Source organism: Hypomesus nipponensis, chromosome 28 (genome assembly GCF_054491055.1).
Source record: "Hypomesus nipponensis isolate SF chromosome 28, ASM5449105v1, whole genome shotgun sequence".
NCBI lineage: Eukaryota > Metazoa > Chordata > Actinopteri > Osmeriformes > Osmeridae > Hypomesus > Hypomesus nipponensis.
This window is the reverse complement of record NC_140388.1, coordinates 3969393-3987985: the sequence shown is the minus strand read 5'-3', so window position 1 is coordinate 3987985 and position 18593 is coordinate 3969393. Positions and strand designations below refer to the sequence as shown.

At 41.0% G+C, this 18593-nt stretch overlaps 1 protein-coding gene across 1 annotated transcript; it reads right to left on the bottom strand.

Moving 5' to 3' along the window:
- Positions 1 to 7651: 7651 nt before the first annotated feature.
- On the bottom strand, positions 7652 to 17364 carry sfrp1a (secreted frizzled-related protein 1a). Its single transcript, XM_084695149.1, has 3 exons — positions 16573 to 17364; positions 13336 to 13416; positions 7652 to 8972 (listed from the first exon to the last, which is right to left on the bottom strand). Exons 1-3 carry the CDS (start codon positions 17096 to 17098, stop codon positions 8650 to 8652), a joined length of 930 nt encoding a protein of 309 aa, XP_084551275.1. The 5' UTR covers positions 17099 to 17364; the 3' UTR covers positions 7652 to 8649.
- Between the last annotated feature and the right edge of the window lie 1229 nt (positions 17365 to 18593).

Here is an 18593-nt window from a genome sequence, read left to right as displayed (position 1 = left end):
GATTGGACGTGGCGGCTGAAAACGGTCATCATTTACATACCCCTATGTTTTATTCATTTAGAGGCCTCGCCCTTAGAATGGCAGATGCGTAATATGTCAAAGAACAGAAACTTCTCCATCTCGAAATAGAAACTCAAAATGTTGCAAGTTCAATTGAACCAATCCCTTTCCATGTATTATCCCTACGCACCAAAAAAATCCTCTCGCATCTTGAGCTGGGACACACAGACAATCGTTTAAGATCTGTAAGACGGACTTTACTACAAAGCAAGATTTGGGGTTAGTGAGGTAACTTCAGGTTTAACCCTGGGTTATCAGTGTCACAACAGTGGTTCATTTCTAACCGGGGTATATCGCCATGGTAAGTTATGCTGCACACCTAACCTGCTCCGGAACAGTTATGTTTGCGGAATCAGATCAAGTGGACAGACACTATATTTATGACCAGATAGGCTAATTTTTTGTTTTGTTTGACATCATATTTTACAGTCTTAGTGACAAAATATAGTTGTAACATTATAATAACTTAAATTCATCCATTTTGTGAAGAGTTGTAAAGGTTTTGTTTCATCAACTCTCAGCAAGCTATTTCAGCTAGCTGTCACAGCCATGACTGTGCCCCAGTTATTCTTTACTTATCCTTTAGTTTTCCCTGCATCTAGAGGTTTCTATCTGTCTCCCACATACACCCGGTATGTTCCGATCCTGGTTTTGTCTCTCTCCCTTAGTTCCTGGTTCCCTGCACTCCTGTCTCTCCTTCCAATCACTCAGCTGTTGTCTATTGTGATCACCATAACCTCTGTATCAGCCATGACAGTATTGACAGGTGAAGTGAATAAAACTGATTATCTCGTTATCATGCCACCTGTCAGTGGGTGGGATGTATTAGGCATGAAAATGAACATTTTGTCGTCAAATTGTATGCGTTAGAAGCAGGAAAAATGGGCAAGCATAAGGATTTGAGTGACAAGGGCCAAACTGTGATGGCTAGACGACTGGATCAGAGCATCTCAAACTGCAGCTCTTGTGGGTGTTCCCGGTCTGCGGTAGTCTGTACCTATTCTTTTTTTTAAAGTGCTTACACGCAATTTTGAAAATCCGGTTCTTTTTTCAAAATATTATCACAATTATCCAAACACCACACTCAATTTGCATAATTCCTAGATAGTTGGCAAAATGACAAACTTCAGTCAAAACTTCAGTGTTGACTTCAGTCAAAACATATACACATATTTGTAAAAATGCTATTAGTTTTCATTTAACCAACACAGTCCTCAATGATCAGACACTATTGCAGCCAGTTTCACACTGCTGTGATAAATAAAAAACACATTTGTAAAAAAAACTAATTTTAGGAAATAGTATGTGCTAGATTTTTGGGACAAGACATTGGGCCAGACATTATGTAAGGGATAATTTAGATGAAAAAAAAATGGTGACAAACCCACAGCATTCTTCATGATTCGTTTGAGATGTAGGGAGAATGTACACAAATAGGCTGACTATAAACTCTGCACAACACTGATGCTGCAGACTGAACATTTCAAGTATTTATTTCAATACTTAATTGCACAATATGGATCAGGCCATAAGATTTCATTCACACCACATGTCTTCATTGGCAAGACACCGTTGGAAGAATCGCCTTGTGTGACAAATCCACCCCTGCCCAGAAGCTGCTTCGATATGATCACAAGCCTGCTTCATGGCCTGAATGAGGGGCAAACGGTCATAGGGCCGCAGGTCGTATACCTTCCACCGCCATGCTGAAAACTATCGGATTCAGGAAGGGGGAGTATGGGGGAGTATGGGGGAGTATGGGGGAAGGTATAAGACTTCAAATTCAGGATGCTCGATGGAATGAGACCTTGTCCCAAACGACAATGTACCGCATCTGGTCCACTTGGTTTCATGCTGTGATAATCTTGTGCAATCTGTCAAGAAATGCAAGTATTAGATTTGCATTATATAGCGTCTCAGATTTGCATGGGGGTGGAGGACCCCATTTTGTGTAATAGCAGCGCAAAGGGTGATGTTACCCCCTCGCTGCCCTGGCACATTGGTGATTGCCCTTTGTCCAATGACATTTCTCCCTCTTCTTCTTGTTTTCGCAAGGTTAAATCCAGCCTCATCCACATATATACATTCATGTTGAATTTCTGCAGCATCCATTTGCAAGACTCTCTGAAACACAGTAAAAGACAATAGGATGCTATTCAATATCTATGGCACAGTTTTGTTTGGTGCCAGAACATGATGAGCAGTGCACAATACCACACCATAGTAAGATGAACAATACATACCTCCACATACTCATCGTGCAGATGTTTCACTCTCTCAGATTTTCTGTCAAATGGTACCCGGATACAGTTGCTTCATGTATATTTGATTTTTCTTGAAGATTTGACCTCATGTTGGCAGAGAGACTCGTTGGATGTTATTGAAAATATGGTCATCATTGATGATATTGGCTTGGGTTTCTCACAGCCTGATACAATTATTGGTCAAAACCATGTTCATAATGGCGGCCTCTTGTGCACGAGTGAACATAGAGCCCCTTCCACCTTGATGTCCTCGACCCTCAATCCTACGTTAAAAAAATACACATGCAGCCTACTGTCAAATGTCACATTAAACAATATTGATGATAAGTACAACAAGCTTCAGTTTCAATGTACTGTGTGGTTAGCTTACCTGTTTTCTCGATGAAATGTTTTTACTGACGCAACAGTATTTCAGCTGAGATTTGGTAGAACTCTTTGTCCAGCTTCCATCAGTGTCAGTCCATGGTTGATAACATGGTCAATAAGTGTTGCACCAATTTCTTGAGTCATATTTGGTCCTCGTCTTATTTGTTCAAGTTCTATCAACTCTTTAAGTCCTTTTCTACCTCTTCCTCTACCTAGGCCTCTTCCTCTACCTTCTTGTCCATTTCCTCTAACTGGGCCTCCTCCTCTATCTTCATCTCCTCTTTGAGCCCCCCCCCCCCCCCTTTCTCACAAGCGGTAAACCGGCGACAGAGTCATGGGCAGCCCAGGTTCACTGATGCACGTGGCGAGCGAAGGCTGGCCTATGTGGTCCAATCCAACAGACGAGCTACTAGAATGAACTAATACAAAAAAACGAATTTGTCCCTGTATCAAAAAAGCTCTTAATACTCTGGGCCAAAAGCGTGTGTAATATGTTATTCTCATCACGTTGTATGTTTTGTAAATCATTTATTTATTTGATGAATGCCTTGTAAATGTAGTTTTCTGGATCTAACTATATTGTGTATTGATTTGTGTTGATAAACTGCAGCACGCAAGACACATTTCCCTTTGGAGAAAATTGTCACATCTGTGTTAGTGTGTGTTCACTTGTTTTGCCTCGCCTCCTCCAGGTGTGTCTCGTCTGCTCGTTAGAAGGGTGTTTAGTCAGGTGGGTTATGTTTGTCCTGTGCCAGTTTGTCTTGTGTGTTTTACCGAGCGTTCCCGCGTACCTGTTCTGTCCCTGCCTTGTGCTCTGATTTCCCGTGCTTAGACCTCGATTAGACTGGACTTTGACTACTCTACCTGATACCGGATTGTTCCTTTCTCCACCAGCCTGTGCACCGACCACCTGCCTGTCCCCGACTACTCTCTGCCTTAAATAAACTCTATTGCTCTTGGAAGCTACCTCCTGTGTCTGAGTCTGCATCTGGGTCTCCTTCTGTGCGTGAGCCGTGACAACAATACAATATTACGAAACACACAAAGGGGTCTCCCAATTCACCTTGTACCCTGGTCCTTCTCCTGATTTGTCCATCACCCTGTTTACTCTCTTCTGTCTTCAGGACCACTCTCAGAGTTTTCTCGCCAGTACTCTTGTCACCTGTTTTTAGAACGGTACTTTCAACATCTTTGTCGTAATATTTCTTTCAATTTGCTGACAGTATCTAACTTTTATTTGATGCAATCGTATAATGCCTCTTGCATCTATGTTGCCCACTGTGCAAATTCCTGTCTTGTCTGTGTCTCATGTAGCATGAGTTGACCACTCACTTAAGCAACAAGCACAAGGACCCAGGAGCACATTGGGCAGAGGCTGATGAGGCACACCTGACCTCAATTCCCCATGTCAGCTCTCCCATAAAGGCCCTGCGAGGTCCATGAGGAGAGTTGATAAGAAGATAAATACACACTAAACTGAATTTGTGTTCTGACAAGCAAATTCTACAGAAGAAAACACCCAACCGCCCATGCACCACGAGCTGTTAGCAAACCTTCTTCTCCCTGCAATGCGACGCTTGACCGCAAGCTCACCTCTTCTGAGCTCTCCCAAAAAAACCTGCTTCTCCAGGGCATTGGTGTTCAGCCACAATCACACAATGTGTCCCTCATTTTCCACCACACTTTCAGGTCAAAGGGAAACCAAAGGTCTGTACCATCCAACATAAATAAAGGAGAGTAGCTTGTTGTTCTGTGTCTGGTTTGGATGGTCTGTTCATTCACTCTTCTCGTCAAGTATGGAGCATCTGTCAAAGCATTCTGTTCAACCTTTCCAGCGGGTTCCCCTGCATATGGTAGGGGGTGGTTTGAGAATGTGAGATTCCTGCAAGCTGTTTGAACAAGCTGTTCTCAGACTCACGCCCTTGGTCATGTTGCAGTTTCTCAGGATACCCAAAACAAGGAATAAAATCTTGGAATATTTTTCTGATTTCTTCTTTGTTGGTTAGACACTGCATGGATTAGAACCGTTCCCTGACTAAGAGGAGCACATTGTCTGCATCCACATGGCCCATGTCATCATGGAAGTTCTTTGGCACTACTGCTTTCAGCTTGCTTGGTAATTCTAACTGTTTTTGCCATTCACTTTGTACAAGATTCCGTAACATTGACTTTCCAGCTTGTTCCATTCATTCACCAGTCTCTTTATTGCTCTTCGCTTGAGCCTTTTCTCTTTTGCATTAGAAATCCGTCCTTTGTTTTTCAGATCAATCATTTTTCTAATGTGAACATCCACCTGTTGGGTCCTCAGGCGTGATGGCACACACATTTCCAGGTAACGCTTCGTCTTTGTTAACTGCTAATTTGCCATTTGAAACCAAATTACAGTTGTCAGATTCTATTAACATAAAAATGTGTGATCTCACAGAAAAACAATAAAACACCTAGAAAGTGCAGAAGACTAAACTAGAATGTAATGGTACATGCACTTATCGAGTGAGCTACCAGGGCACCCCAGTATGTTTCATTTTTATGTAGTTGGCTTACTATGGAAACAATTTTCATGATTTAGCCTACAGCTCAGCATTATTTCTGACAAGGTCTATGTTTTATGGCTGCATGGATGGGTGCTTGCACAAAACACCCAAAATGACCCTTTTATGTTGCTGGCTAGCTACTGATGGTGCGCAATAAAGCGGAGAATAGGCAACAGCTTTACCATTAAATACAGAGGATGTTTTTTACTAGTTAGTGGTAATGTTGTCCCTTTGAAGGCACATGCGTGCATTAAGAACAGAGAACTGCCTCACTTTGAAAACCTTCAGGCTCAGCCTGGTTTAAAAAATCCATAAAAAAAGAAGAAAAATATAAAGTTTTCTGAGGAAGAAAAAAGTATTCTGTTACGACACTATTTGCTGCCAAATATTTGCACTGTAAATCCAAACAACACTTTACTGTTTCCTCCAGTTTATGTGAGGATGCGGAGTTGCATCCTGGAAAACAGTGAAGAGGGCTGGACAGAAGTGTCCAGATGGTTCTCGGAGAAGAAGAAAAAATCCCTGAAAGAAAGAAATGTGTGTACATCCTTAGCATAACAATTCCTGTCGAGAGTAAACTGAGGTTTGCTTAAGCATACGGGCAAGAACGAAAACAGCAAATATACAGTTTGTGTATAATTAGCAATGACACTGATCCATACTGAGCCAGTGTACAGTTGGAAAAACAGTGTCAGATTATCAAATTGTATATTTTCATCAAAGCAGTAGCCAAATCATCTTGTTGTCATATTAGAAACATTGCAAGAATAAGGGGGCTCCTGTCCAGACAGAATTTTGAGAAACTCTTCCATGCATTTATTGCAAGCAGGGTAGACTATTGAAACCCCTGACAGGCCTTCCTAAAAAATGATTAGGAAGTTGCAGCGCATCCAGAATGCGGAAGCTAGAATTCTTACCAAAACAAAGAAATTGGGCACATATTTCCAGTTCAGAGTCCTATATTGGCTTCCAAATAGCTGCATTGAGTTTAAAGTACTTCTTCTTGTGTACACATCGTTACATGGTTTAGGACCAAAATACAACTACCAGGACTTCCTACCCCAGGTGAGAATGTGCCCATGAGAGAAGTTCTTATGCAGATTGTCTCATATTCAAGTAAAGTGGTGTGTGCTTTTTGGGGTATTTTGAAGACAGCTGAAGTAATAATTAGAGAGCTGAATCCCCATCTAAGATGTATTTTGTAATACTGAAAACAGATAGCCCAGGGTCTGCTCCCAATGATATATATATAAAAGAGAATCCAGCAAGCCTTTTTATTGATAGGAACAACAAAGGTGGCCAATGTTTAGCTTATTATCCATGCTTTTTATCCACCAGCAAGACAGTACCAATTTGTATTAATTACATTTCAAAATCCTATGCGGTATGGTAATACAAGTCTTTAAAACATATTTTTCATTTTGACAGTTGATTAGATAATGTTGCCATTTCTTGTTTTGAAAAATCAACAGCAAATTACTGCAGACAGTGTGATAAAATAAATATAGGCCTATATCAATTATTTTAGCATTCACACAGCATTCCAAGATTCAAATAGACTGTAAAACCACAGTTAACAAAGATGTCAAGAAAATAATTGGTTGTTTAGAGAACATGGTCTGAGATGGAATAAAAACATCATGCCTGAGAGATCCATTCATTCCAAAACATGGGGATGTAAAATTTGATCTGCAAAAGCAACTCCAATCTATCTGACAGCCATGACAGATGAAAGTTAACTTTGAGCTCATGCACACTTTATTGGCATAGCATCTCCTGTTTTGTTTTTATAGCAGCAGACGATACGCACACATCATCAGCAAAGCGGAAAATGTACGTTTACACTGAGTTTGAAACATTGTACTGTGATTCTAAGACAGATTGTTAGATATAATTGCACCATCCAACCATAAAGGTTTAGGCTGTGACGAGTTATAACTCATGTCTGCCTCATATAACTAAATTCACATGTTGCAGTCGAAGACATAAATCCTAAACAATTATGGATTATTTACCTTTTCCATTTTGTGCTTTTCAAGACAAAAGAAACACTTACTTACATATTTGATCATTTTCAAGTGTTAGAAAAGCATCTCGAAAACATATTCCGGTGGGGTGAATGACACCAGGTTTTCTCCACCAATGAGGAGAAAGGAAATGGTCATCACACAAGGGAAGCATTCCATCCAGTTAACCGTACAGTAGTATGCCTTGTTTGTGGGTTAGCGTGAGGGTTTCTCTTCAGCATGTGAATGTTTACATTGCTTGACCTATTTGAGAGGAAAGGAGAACTAGGAACTAGGAAATCATCGTCACTTCCAGGAAGAATTGTAGGATTATGCTGGATGTTCTTTGTACTAAAATGGAAAACTAGGTATATTAAAAAGTATGTTTTAAAAAAACAAAGAAGTATTCAAGACAACAGTGTCAAGTTTTTTTCAATATTTATGTAAAATTTGTATGTACATAATATTGGGCAGCAATGCATTGCTGACATTCAAAGTTACAGTCATTTAACTTGACAGTGCTAATATGGACCAGCAAGACTGAGCAAAACAGATTTGTCAATCCACAGTTTTCTCAAACTGAATAATGGTTAACATGAACAGCAATAAGGAGCTGTATAAAAAAAATACTTTGGTCAAGTATGATTACTATACGCAAAGCGTTTCAGTATTGTTTATCAGATAGATTGCCTGTAACAGTGAGTAACTTGAAATACTGTATAATACATAGTGAAACAGATGACATTTGGCACAAAATAAACTGTAGCCTACCATAAAGCGGAAGTAAACTATTTAACGGTGTACATGTAGCTCATGTAGATGGATTGATATTTGAATACTTTCAAGTCAGAGAAAATCTAAATAGTAGAATCACCTGTAGTGCAGTCATGTATAACACAAAACAATCATGTGAATGCAGCACTCTATTATACTACTGTCAATAAGTTATGTAATGACCCTATCTGTACCTCCTCTACCATGTGGCTTTTAAAGCTAGAATGCAAGTAATTGTTGATTCTGCATTATCTACTTAATGTGATCTAATTGTTGATTCTTTGATTGATTAATAATGATCAGAACAAGAAAAAACATCATAAATGTTCTGCCCAAATCACTGAATTGTATAATTTCTTTTTTTACAGCATAATCGGGGAGTGTGTAACACAAATATCTACATATAAAGATGTGGAGATTATTTCAGTGAGGAAGAGGACCTACTAAGTCTTTTTTGAGGAACCAAATGGAGACCCACCCCTATAACAGGAGGTTTCCACGATCGCTGTGTTTGACCAGAAATGGACAACGTAGGTCTGTAAATATACAAAGATATATATATAGATATATAAACAAAACAAAAGCCAAAATGTGGATTTTTTTACGGTTGTGCAAGTTCTTATGAGATGCTAACTGGGTGCGTTATTAGAAGACATTCTCAAAAGCAGGACACTTGTAGGTTTTAAGTTTCTTTATGGCCTTCTTGAACTCTTTGCTGGACTTGTCCCACTTGTGGATGCCTGTCAGAAGATACTGCTTGTCGACCTTGCGGCCCATGATCAGGTACTGGTTGCCCAGGTTATCCAGCTGCTGACAGGGGCAGTCGGCTCCATTCTTCAAGTAGACAACCAGCTTTTTCAGGTCTTTCTTCTTGAGGTTGCCAGGTTTCAACATCTTCTTCCTCTTTTGCAAGATCACCTTGCGATCCATGTGCTCCCGCTTCACCTCCTTGATCTTGGCTCTGAAAGCTACAATGACAGAAGGAGAGAGGGCAGATGAAAAAAGACATCTATGTTTGCGGCTCATGTGCTGCATTGTGTAAGGTAATATATCAGATGTTTGCCTCATGTTCTCACTTTCACTTAGCAACTAAAGTGAAATAGTAGGTGTTATTTCATATCAGTAGAGAACAGGACAGTCACATTGTGTGTACATGCCGCAAGCTGGGAGGCTGGGTTTCAGAGGGGACTCAATGACAGCTCCCACCAGCACCATAGGACCGTGCAGGAAAGAGAAAGAATATGCGACCGCAGCTGAAAGGGGAGACATACACAATAGAGCCTTGCGCTTTAAGGTACTTGGGCTAGTTATGAAAAGAAGTCTGTCTTTCGTGGACATGACTCTTAGGCAGTGTCCAGGTATGGGAAACTGAGACGTCTACATTTTCTATTCCTTTCACTGGACAGGAATGTTCAAATCCCGTCCTGTCGAGCCGCATGCCCCTCCAGAAGTAACCTGAGCAGGGTTTCATTCCTCAGAAGAACCCTCTCTCGTGGGCTTCTTGAAAGGAATTTCCGTAGCCTAGTCACCCTTGTGACAGATGAATTGAGGGAAAGTCTTACATTAAAACATTTGCCAGCCTCTTTCTGGTCAACATTGTGGCTCATTCCTGACCAAAAAAAGACTCCCCAGAAACGTCTCAATTCTATAATTCTTCTTACCTTTTATCCCCCAACCAAATCTCACACTAGGCCTCTGATTTGCCATAATCGGTCTGATCTTTCACTAAACTCTCTTTAACCTCATAATCTCTTTGTTTCCTCTGACTCCCTTTCTGAACTAGAGCAGAGGTCTGCCCCGAGGTGGTCCCGGTCTCAGCCCGCCTCCCTGGAGCTAGATGCCCACGTCCCTGTGACTGTGTGGTGTAGAGCAGGTCAACCTGGTGCATGGTAACTCCACAAAACCTGCGTGGCACATTATCTCGACATCTAAGATCCGCTATCCAGATACACACAATTGTGTTGCAGAATTGCATGCACCATTGCATTGTAATTTCTTAGATTCAAGCCCGACCACCCTTCTTTTTTGCATTTCATCTCCCCAATTAAAGTGTTCAAAAGGACCCGTCGTATTCTCCAGGTATTAACAGTGCACATGGTAAGGATTAGAGCTTTTATCCTCTGTCTCTGTTCCTTGAGAAGTTGCCGTGAGGAGGCTTAGTGTTAAATGAAATTTAAAATGAGCAGCTTTCATAATTAGCAGTCAGAAAAGGAAGGTACGGCCCCACTCCTGAAACCACTTCATCTAGATAAACCCAGCTTACACTCTGGGCTGAACTTTATTTGCACCTAGTGTTATTTGTGTTCATAATCTCCTCAGCCAAAGTGTACAGTAACCACTTGTAGCCAAGGTGAATTGATGGAAAATGATTTAACTGTTAAATGGGAGAAATCCGCCATTCATTTACAGTGCCTGAGGGGCAGTTGAGTTTGGTTGTATGTTACTCTTAATCGAATACATTCAGGGCCCCAGTTATGCAAACTTTTTACCCAGAACATTTATCTAACCATAACACTTAAAATCATTGCACAATGCAGTTTTTTATGTTCTAGGCGATAAAAAAAGAGAAACATAACATTGTCTTTAGGTAAGTTTTAGAGAAGTCAAACATGTCTATCCATCCTTAGTGCTATAAAGTTCATCCAGCCCTTTAACCTTTGTCTGTAACCTTTGGCCTGGTTTCCTCCCCAGATTTAGAGGGCGAGACAGCCTCTTAGGCATCTCCGATGGTGCCATAAACCCAGCAGGAAAGACTGAGCCGGGACTATTCAACACCATGAGACCCGTCTTTTCCGATAAGCCTATGCAATCAGTCAGCCCAGCCAACTTTTGTTTACTGCATTAGCATGGGGATAGTGCAACTGGCAATAACAAAGTCTTCTGTCAAACGTAGAGCCGGCCCTATTTGAAGTGCTCTGGACGTGTTGTGGCAATGAGTTGCCATAAAGCCTAAAGTAAGGAGATAAACTGTGGAGGGGGATGTGCAGTAAAACCATCAGCGGCTGACAGCAATCATGTGTTGAAGCAAATGTCCATATGTATCTTTGAAGATCCAGGGAAAGTTGGAGCCATCTCTTGCGGTGTTTCCTTGAAATCACTATCTTAATGACAGTCAACTTCAAACTTGGAAATCAAAATGTCCACAAAAATGTTAATAGGCCTTACTTTCTGACATTTTTTTTATAATCTCCAACATACCATTCAATTGAAGAATGTAAGTTTGGTTTAGTCGATAGATATAACATTGGAAGTAACAATTGATCCTCCTGGACCTTTAAGACTAAAAATACTATGTTTAGAAAATAACTTCTACGACATTGTCTTGTATCCAACCAAACTGAATCAAAAGCTGTCTTGCATCAATACTGAAGCTTTATCAAGATCAACTTGCACAAGAATGTCAAACACGATTGTGAGATTGGAGGGAAGCAATTATTTTCGGACTTCAAACAATAGCACGTTCTTTATAGAAAAAATTCACACTTAACCTCAATGGTAAATGAGAACAGATCTTTCGCAATAGGACGTTTCCAGGAACCAGCCTTTTTTAGAGCAAAAAAGGGGGGAAAGAGTGAGAGGCAGCATATTTTAGGCATGATTAGTTTACACAGTTAAATAAATCCCTTTATGTTGGGTACAATGGCCGTAAGCAGCAATGAAGTATATAGCCAAAGAATGAAAAATTGTAACACAACATTTGGCATATTGCCCTTCATAGCTTGTTGCCATGGCATGGCCACAGTGATAATACTGAAAACAGTATAATTCTCTTTTATGGCGACTGTCCCTAAAAAAAATTGCTGGGATGACCCCTATGCAAGGAACCCCTTGTGATATTAGTTCCAATTGCTGCAATCACGGGCTCATTAAACAGTCATTATCATCCCTCAGACGGGGTTAGCTCCTATTTGAAGTGATAAAGCGCTCGCGACAAGGATCCAAAACTACATATGTATCCATTAGAGATGAAATCAGTCGGAGATGTGTCACTCTAGCTCGGCAAGCCTGGACGGGCTTTGTACGCACAACCGCCTGTCCTTACATTACACAAATATGGGAGTTTACTTAACAAACATAACTTATTACAGTGCCTTCCCTGAGAACCACACTGAACAAAAATCTGTTTCTAATGCACATAGTCCGTCTGCCCTGGATGTGGAGCTTGGAATGAAGTTTGAAAACAACAGAACTCAGGGGCCAGCAAGCAAATAAAAAACCCACAACAGTATGCTATAAACTGGAGACCATTCTTGCTTCATAGACGCACTGGCTACTGTTAAGCATATACATACATTATCAATGTAATGTACTGCAGACTTTTAAGTTGAAGAATTGCATTGACACATCATAAGTTCCGTAGCTGTGAAATTGACCTGTAATTAACAAGCCTTCTGACACTTTGGGCAGACCAGACAACAAGACAAACATCTAAGATTTACTGCCTGAAATACCTGCCACATAAAGACTTAAGTGCTACTCCCAATTACCCCAATTCATTAGTAACACTATATGGGCCTTTAAAAGGATAATAAAGACTGTGATTATTCACAGGGGTTGCATATTTTCTAGTCATTTTCTGTCTTTTTTTTTTTTTTTTTTTTTTGAAGATATATGTATCTATTAATTGTCAACAGAATGACCATTAACACATACTAGCCACTACCAGCCAAGAAACAGATCACTTTTCATTCCAATGTGAATGAAATGTTGCAATTCTTCTTGAAACACCGATAAACCAAATTCTCAACAGACAATGTTGGAACCAATGGTGTACAGAATGTTCATAGTTCATGGCACCGACAAAAAGCTTGAATCTTTATCTGTTTACATAGGTAGTCTTAATGTGGCCTTAATTTTTCTTTCTTTTATTAAATCTAACTTAAGCTTCCTTCAGACAGATTCGCTTTATCACCTCATTTTTAATACAAAGCCTATATGGGCTAAATGTCAGCTGAGCTGCACAGGCAATCATGGCCTATTCGGAACCGAATGCCTTTACTGCAGCAGGAATAGTCACAATCCAGGAATGCATTCGAGTACTCCAGTCAGAACACAGCTACTTAAACTTCTATAGGCTTCTCTGACTGCTTTGCAGGCTGAATGTTGGAACGCATAAAATGTATAATGAAACAAGGTGTTTTTTGTTCGTTTTTTTGACTAGTTTAATATTCATATTTTTACATTATCCAATACAGTTAACACCAAAACTGGCACACAGTGTCCAGGTAGCACAAGTACTGTCATGAAGTAAATGTGTGTGGTTTGTCTGTTTTTGTTTGTGACTGTGCGTGTGTGTGTGTGTGGGGGGGGGGGGATTGGGAGGATGCTTACCGAATTCACTGGCACACATGTGCTCCAGCATGGCGTCTGTTTTCATTTCATTGTCACATGGAGGGCAGATGGGGGAGAAGTCTGGGAAGGAGAGGACAGTGTTAAAAAACAAATGACTGTATATGCAGAGGGTGATCCAAATAACAGTTCACTATCGTTACTATTTTCATTCACATCGTCCTTGTCTTGAAGTACAGATATAGTGAAAAGGGAAAGCCAAGAAAAAGGACATAAAAAGGTCAGGAAAGTCACATTTAATTTTGTCTCTACGGCAACCAATTTCCCATCCTATCTGTTTGGAATCCCTCCTCCCTCCTCTAGTCTTGTTGGACAGTGAAACTCCCGGTGAGGTCAATGTTCTGATGACCTGACCTCAATTTGGAATGTCTTCCTCTTTTATAGCATGCAGTAACTAAGCCTTGCTGTGAACACAGCAGATCACCATTGGCAAGATGTCCGCTCTTTAAACTTCCCTATACTGTGGTCAAAGTGACCTTCATTCCATTGTAATCGCGTGACTAGTGCTGGCCTAAGGCTCTAGGTTGAAACATGCTCTGTCCAGCTGCCATGACATCCTGCTGTCTTTTCTGGATCTGGACACACATTTAGGTCTGCAAACCCCTATTCACATAAGCACACACACACACACACGAGAGACACTGAGCCCCATGCCCAAGCTAGTTAGAACCCCATGCCCAAGCTAGTTAGAACCCCATGCCCAAGCTAGTTAGAACCCCATGCCCAAGCTAGTTAGAACCCCATGCCCAAGCTAGTAAGTGATACTTTAACAGGAGCCCTTGGGTGCCATCATATCCAGTGCTTATGTTGCAGAAGCCAAGTTTCAGATTTGTTTATATTTTTATGTTGTGACAATGTCAATTAAAGAAATTCACGATTTTTTTTATATACCAAAACCCAAACATGTGTTTTTGGTTAAGGTCTAGTAACTTTCATGATTGTTTCATGAACAATGCAATGCTTAAATAACTGATTAGTTCTGGTCAAACTACAGAGCTCATTTCTCAAAACAAAAGATTGGGAACAAAAACCATTGAACATTGTAACATTTTTGCTTTTGTTAAAAACATTCTGAATGCATTAAATAAATCTGCAAACAGCTTAACATAAACAAATACATATTTGCACACACTCAGCCTGTTTGTGTGTTATGGTTGCCAGTTGTTCATTATGTGTGTTTGACAAAAACTTGAGAAAGTTACACCCTGGTGTAAAGAACTTGTAAAAACAGATGCTGTTGACAAACCCACCCAAATAGGCCCTTTTTTCATTTAAACTAGTTCCTCCTTTAAATCTATCAGCTCAATACAATCAATTGTTTAACATGAGCACAAAACCATGTTTATAAACCTTTCATGGAAATTGAATAAAGGGGGGGGCACATCTTTATTATTTAAATTTACTTAGTGAAACTATGTTGCTTGAAACTTTAATATTTGCTAATACAATAGGCCTACATGTAAAAATTTGAGTATATCAGAGATAAAAGGCACGTCTGTGAGTCCAGTACAGAGAGAAGACTCTTACTGCTGAACAGACTGTAGCCTGCAAGGCCAGGCAGACGGTGCAGGGTTTATTTATCCCTGGGTGCTGACACCACACAATAACAGGTGACGTCTTGTAACTGAGGATCCCTGTGTGGTCCCTGAGCTTCCAGTGGACACTTACTCAGGCTCCTGGGATTCCGTCCATACCACCATGTCAGTCCCAATGGCCCCCTCCCCACCACCCCCAACCTCCCCCACTTGCCACTTTCCCCTCCCCTCCCCCCACACACACACTCACTCCCTCCCCTTGTCTTATTTATGAGCAATCTGCATGAGCTAGCTGTACTTTCCCTTCTGTACGAAACTCCAGGAAACAGGAACAGACCCAGAGACTGATTCATTTTAGAAACTGACAAGTCTAGAGACTAGACTATGAAGACCCGAGCCAAAAACTAGCAATTCAGAAAACCCAGTGACTCCTCATGCAGCACTAACATGCTGATTCCTGGAGCATTTATAGAGATTTAGCTAAAGCATATTCAGGTTTAGTTCAGGTTCTTAAAACAGAAACTGATTCCAGGCAGGTTATGCTGTACACAGGCATTGGTTTAGTGAGAGATGGAGTCCGTTGGAGTTCTCCAGCCTTCAAACTAAGGTTATTACATGTACAGCATTTACACTATGCTTTTCATGTATTTGTTACACTATGCATTTTATTGAAATCTGTCTCCGTGGTCCAGCTGGATTAAACTTTTCTTCCTCTAACCCGCACCCTCCCTCCAACCTCGATTACCCCCACCCCTGCTCTCTCTTTGTCAATCTCTCTCTTTCAAAAGTGTACTACCAGTCGATCAGCTATTAAGCTATTTCCAATGAGATATTTCTGCTTGCATCAAACTTGAATTATTGTATATAACATATACATACAGCACTTTTAGTATATATTATATTGAACCCTAACCCTATTGAAATCTGGCATGCATCCCAGCATTGTCCACAAACTCAACGAACACCTTGAATAAGATTGTTTCCATCTGGTAAGACCATTACAATATTACAACATCACTTCTTCGTCCCAGCACAGTGGTTTACAAAGAATAAAGTCACACATTATACCCAAGAAACATTTGTTATCTAGTGACACTTGTTTGGTTTACTGGGAGATCTAATTCCTCAGTCACAGGTAAATGCAACCCAAAAGGTCATGTTGGTTCATTTGTGTTAGGATTTACATCTCCAAACAGACCGTAACCCCTGAAACAACATTGTGTTGTGTGAGGATTTGTAAGGGTGTCAATTCTCACAGCACGTCAAAGTACTGACTGTTTATTATCTTAGTCAAAGAGCTCGGCTTGCACTCAGGCAATAGTGTGGCGTGTTAGCTTGGCGCGATAGCGTTCTCTGGCTTTTAAGGTCCTCTAACTAAGGAGTGTTCCTGGGCACATGATTAAAGGAAAAGGATCTGAGCTGTGCGCACATCAGATAAAAAATCTCAACCCCCTCTTACAGGCCCATTCACAAACTGTAGAAAACTCAGTACCTAGATTCATCGTGCTTTAGAAAACTCCTTCAAAGCTTTATAAAAAGCGACCCAGGATCACAAATTGATATGAAAGAAAAGGATCTCCCAGCACCAAACAGACAGGCTACTCAGCTATAGTGAAACTGCCTGGCAGGAGGCTAAGAAGCAGGAGGAGGGGAGGACAGGAGGCATGCTGGTAGCTTCTCTTACCCGTGGGCCTGGTGCTCTCAGTAGCGTTGGGCGCCGTCATGGCGATGCACACGTCGTCCTGGGGGAACTTGTCGCAGGTGAGCATCTCTGGCCACGGGAAGCCGAACGCCTCCATGATGGGGGTGCAGCCGTCGCGCACCGCCTCACACAGCCAGCGGCATGGGTAGATGGGGTGCTCCATACACACGGGGGCAAACAGAGAGCAGAGGAACACCTGGGTGCCTGGGTGGCAGTTCTTGTGGACCAGGGGCACCCAGCTGCCAGCCTGCTGCTTCACCTCGGCCAAGGTCTCGTGCTCCAACAGGTTGGGGAGAAGCATCTGGTTGTATCCCACGCCGTGGCACAGTCTTAGGTCGTCGGGGATGTCCATACACTGGGGGGGCTTGCCGTAGCTGCGGCCCCCATTGTAAATGTCAGACTTCCAGCTCAAGTACTCATATTCAGATGCTCTGCACATAGATGCCAGTGCCAGGAACAAAGCCAGGGGGATGATCCTCCAATCACACAAAGGTTCCAAGGACCTCATACTTAGACCAGGAAGTCTGCAGAGCCCAAGTAATGCTGCTTTCAATAGAAGAAAGAGTTATGCTGGAAAGTAAAAAATAAAAAAAATAAAAAACAACGGAGGAAAGATTAATCTTGATGATAAATGTTCTGTATGAAGTTTCAATAACTCCACTGCAGCCTCGTTTCGTTGCAAACTCCGTTCCCTTCTGGTTCGACTAGCTCGCACAAGCTCGTGCGGAGATAACTGTTCCCGGTGTACGCGCAGCTTGGAAACAAGAGGAGATTGTGAAGTGCGCGTTGTCCAATGGGAGAGCGCCTGTGCCTTTTGGCACTCTCATGTCAATCAAAGTGCTCAATTACCCACTGCGTAAAAACCAGCTCAACTCTCCCTACCCCCCTCATTATCTTTTCTTTTCCTTAGTCAAAACAAACTACCTGACATGACCTGTCGACAAAACGAAATTATACGTAAAAGGTGTCGCGCAATGACTTGCAGTTTAGTGTTAAATTGGTCTGAATTATCCGTTCAACCAATGTAAATTATATGTTCTTAGACATTAATAATTTGAACAGAAATTGTGTCTCTAAACGATATTTGTCTCAAGAGGTTTGCGAGCCAATCAAGTCGCCTATGTTATTTAAAATCGTTTACTCATTCACAGTATGCTGCCATCTTTGCAGGATATTATTTTTTCCGAACATAGAACAAATTAGCCCAAAGCAAATTTGTTCGTCCGTAAATGTGTTTACTTCCTTACAATGTTACCCAGTTTGACATAAGGCATGCCAAACGCCTTTTTGTAAATCCTCATTCATTTGCTAGTCATTGTCTTGTTAATGACGTTAAAACCCAATTAAAACACTTGTTGGAGAACAAAAAGGGATCCTTTACACAAGGAGGGAACCCATGTGACTTGTATTTCAACTGGCATGCAAGTTGTATCATGACGATAAAAAAATACATTAACATTTATCAGTGCACGGTAAAATTTTACAGAAACAGTGTCCAACATAAATCAATGCATCTACCAATACTTTTCGTAACATAACTATTGATGGTACCCATTTGTGCTAATGACTAACCTATAAATGTAAGCATTAAAACTTGATCCACCGATAACGTTAAAAGAAGTGATGTTGTAATTCACGACAACATGACGTCTTCCGGTTTTTATACACCTAGTGCATTGCAGCGTAGCCCACATGCCTTAGCAATGACACAACTTAATGAGAGGGCAGATAGATTCTCCAAAGTATTTTTGAAATAGCACTGGTACTTATATCTTACTCAAATAAACAATGATGACTTAATAAGGGTTTCTGTGACTGCCATTCTACTCCTTAGACAGCTTTATGAGGTGATGGAATCTAACTACAGTTTTCACACAGACGGTTGCTAAAACAAACTTCATCTATTTAGGAGACACTACTAGAGAATGTTTTTTTTTCCTCTTAAGACCTGGCTTTGCTCAGATTGATGAGAAAGCCAGCTATCAGAGAGGATGTGCCAGTGA

Excerpts from the sequence above, each read along its gene's own strand:
- sfrp1a (XM_084695149.1), bottom strand. The coding sequence starts at position 17,098 with ATGAGGTCCTTGGAACCTTTGTGTGATTGGAGGATCATCCCCCTGGCT. Across the intron at positions 13,417-16,572 it reads TGAGAGCACCAGGCCCACGG|ACTTCTCCCCCATCTGCCCT; the intron begins GTAAGAGAAGCT and ends TCTCCTTCCCAG. Across the intron at positions 8,973-13,335 it reads CATGTGTGCCAGTGAATTCG|CTTTCAGAGCCAAGATCAAG; the intron begins GTAAGCATCCTC and ends CTGTCATTGTAG.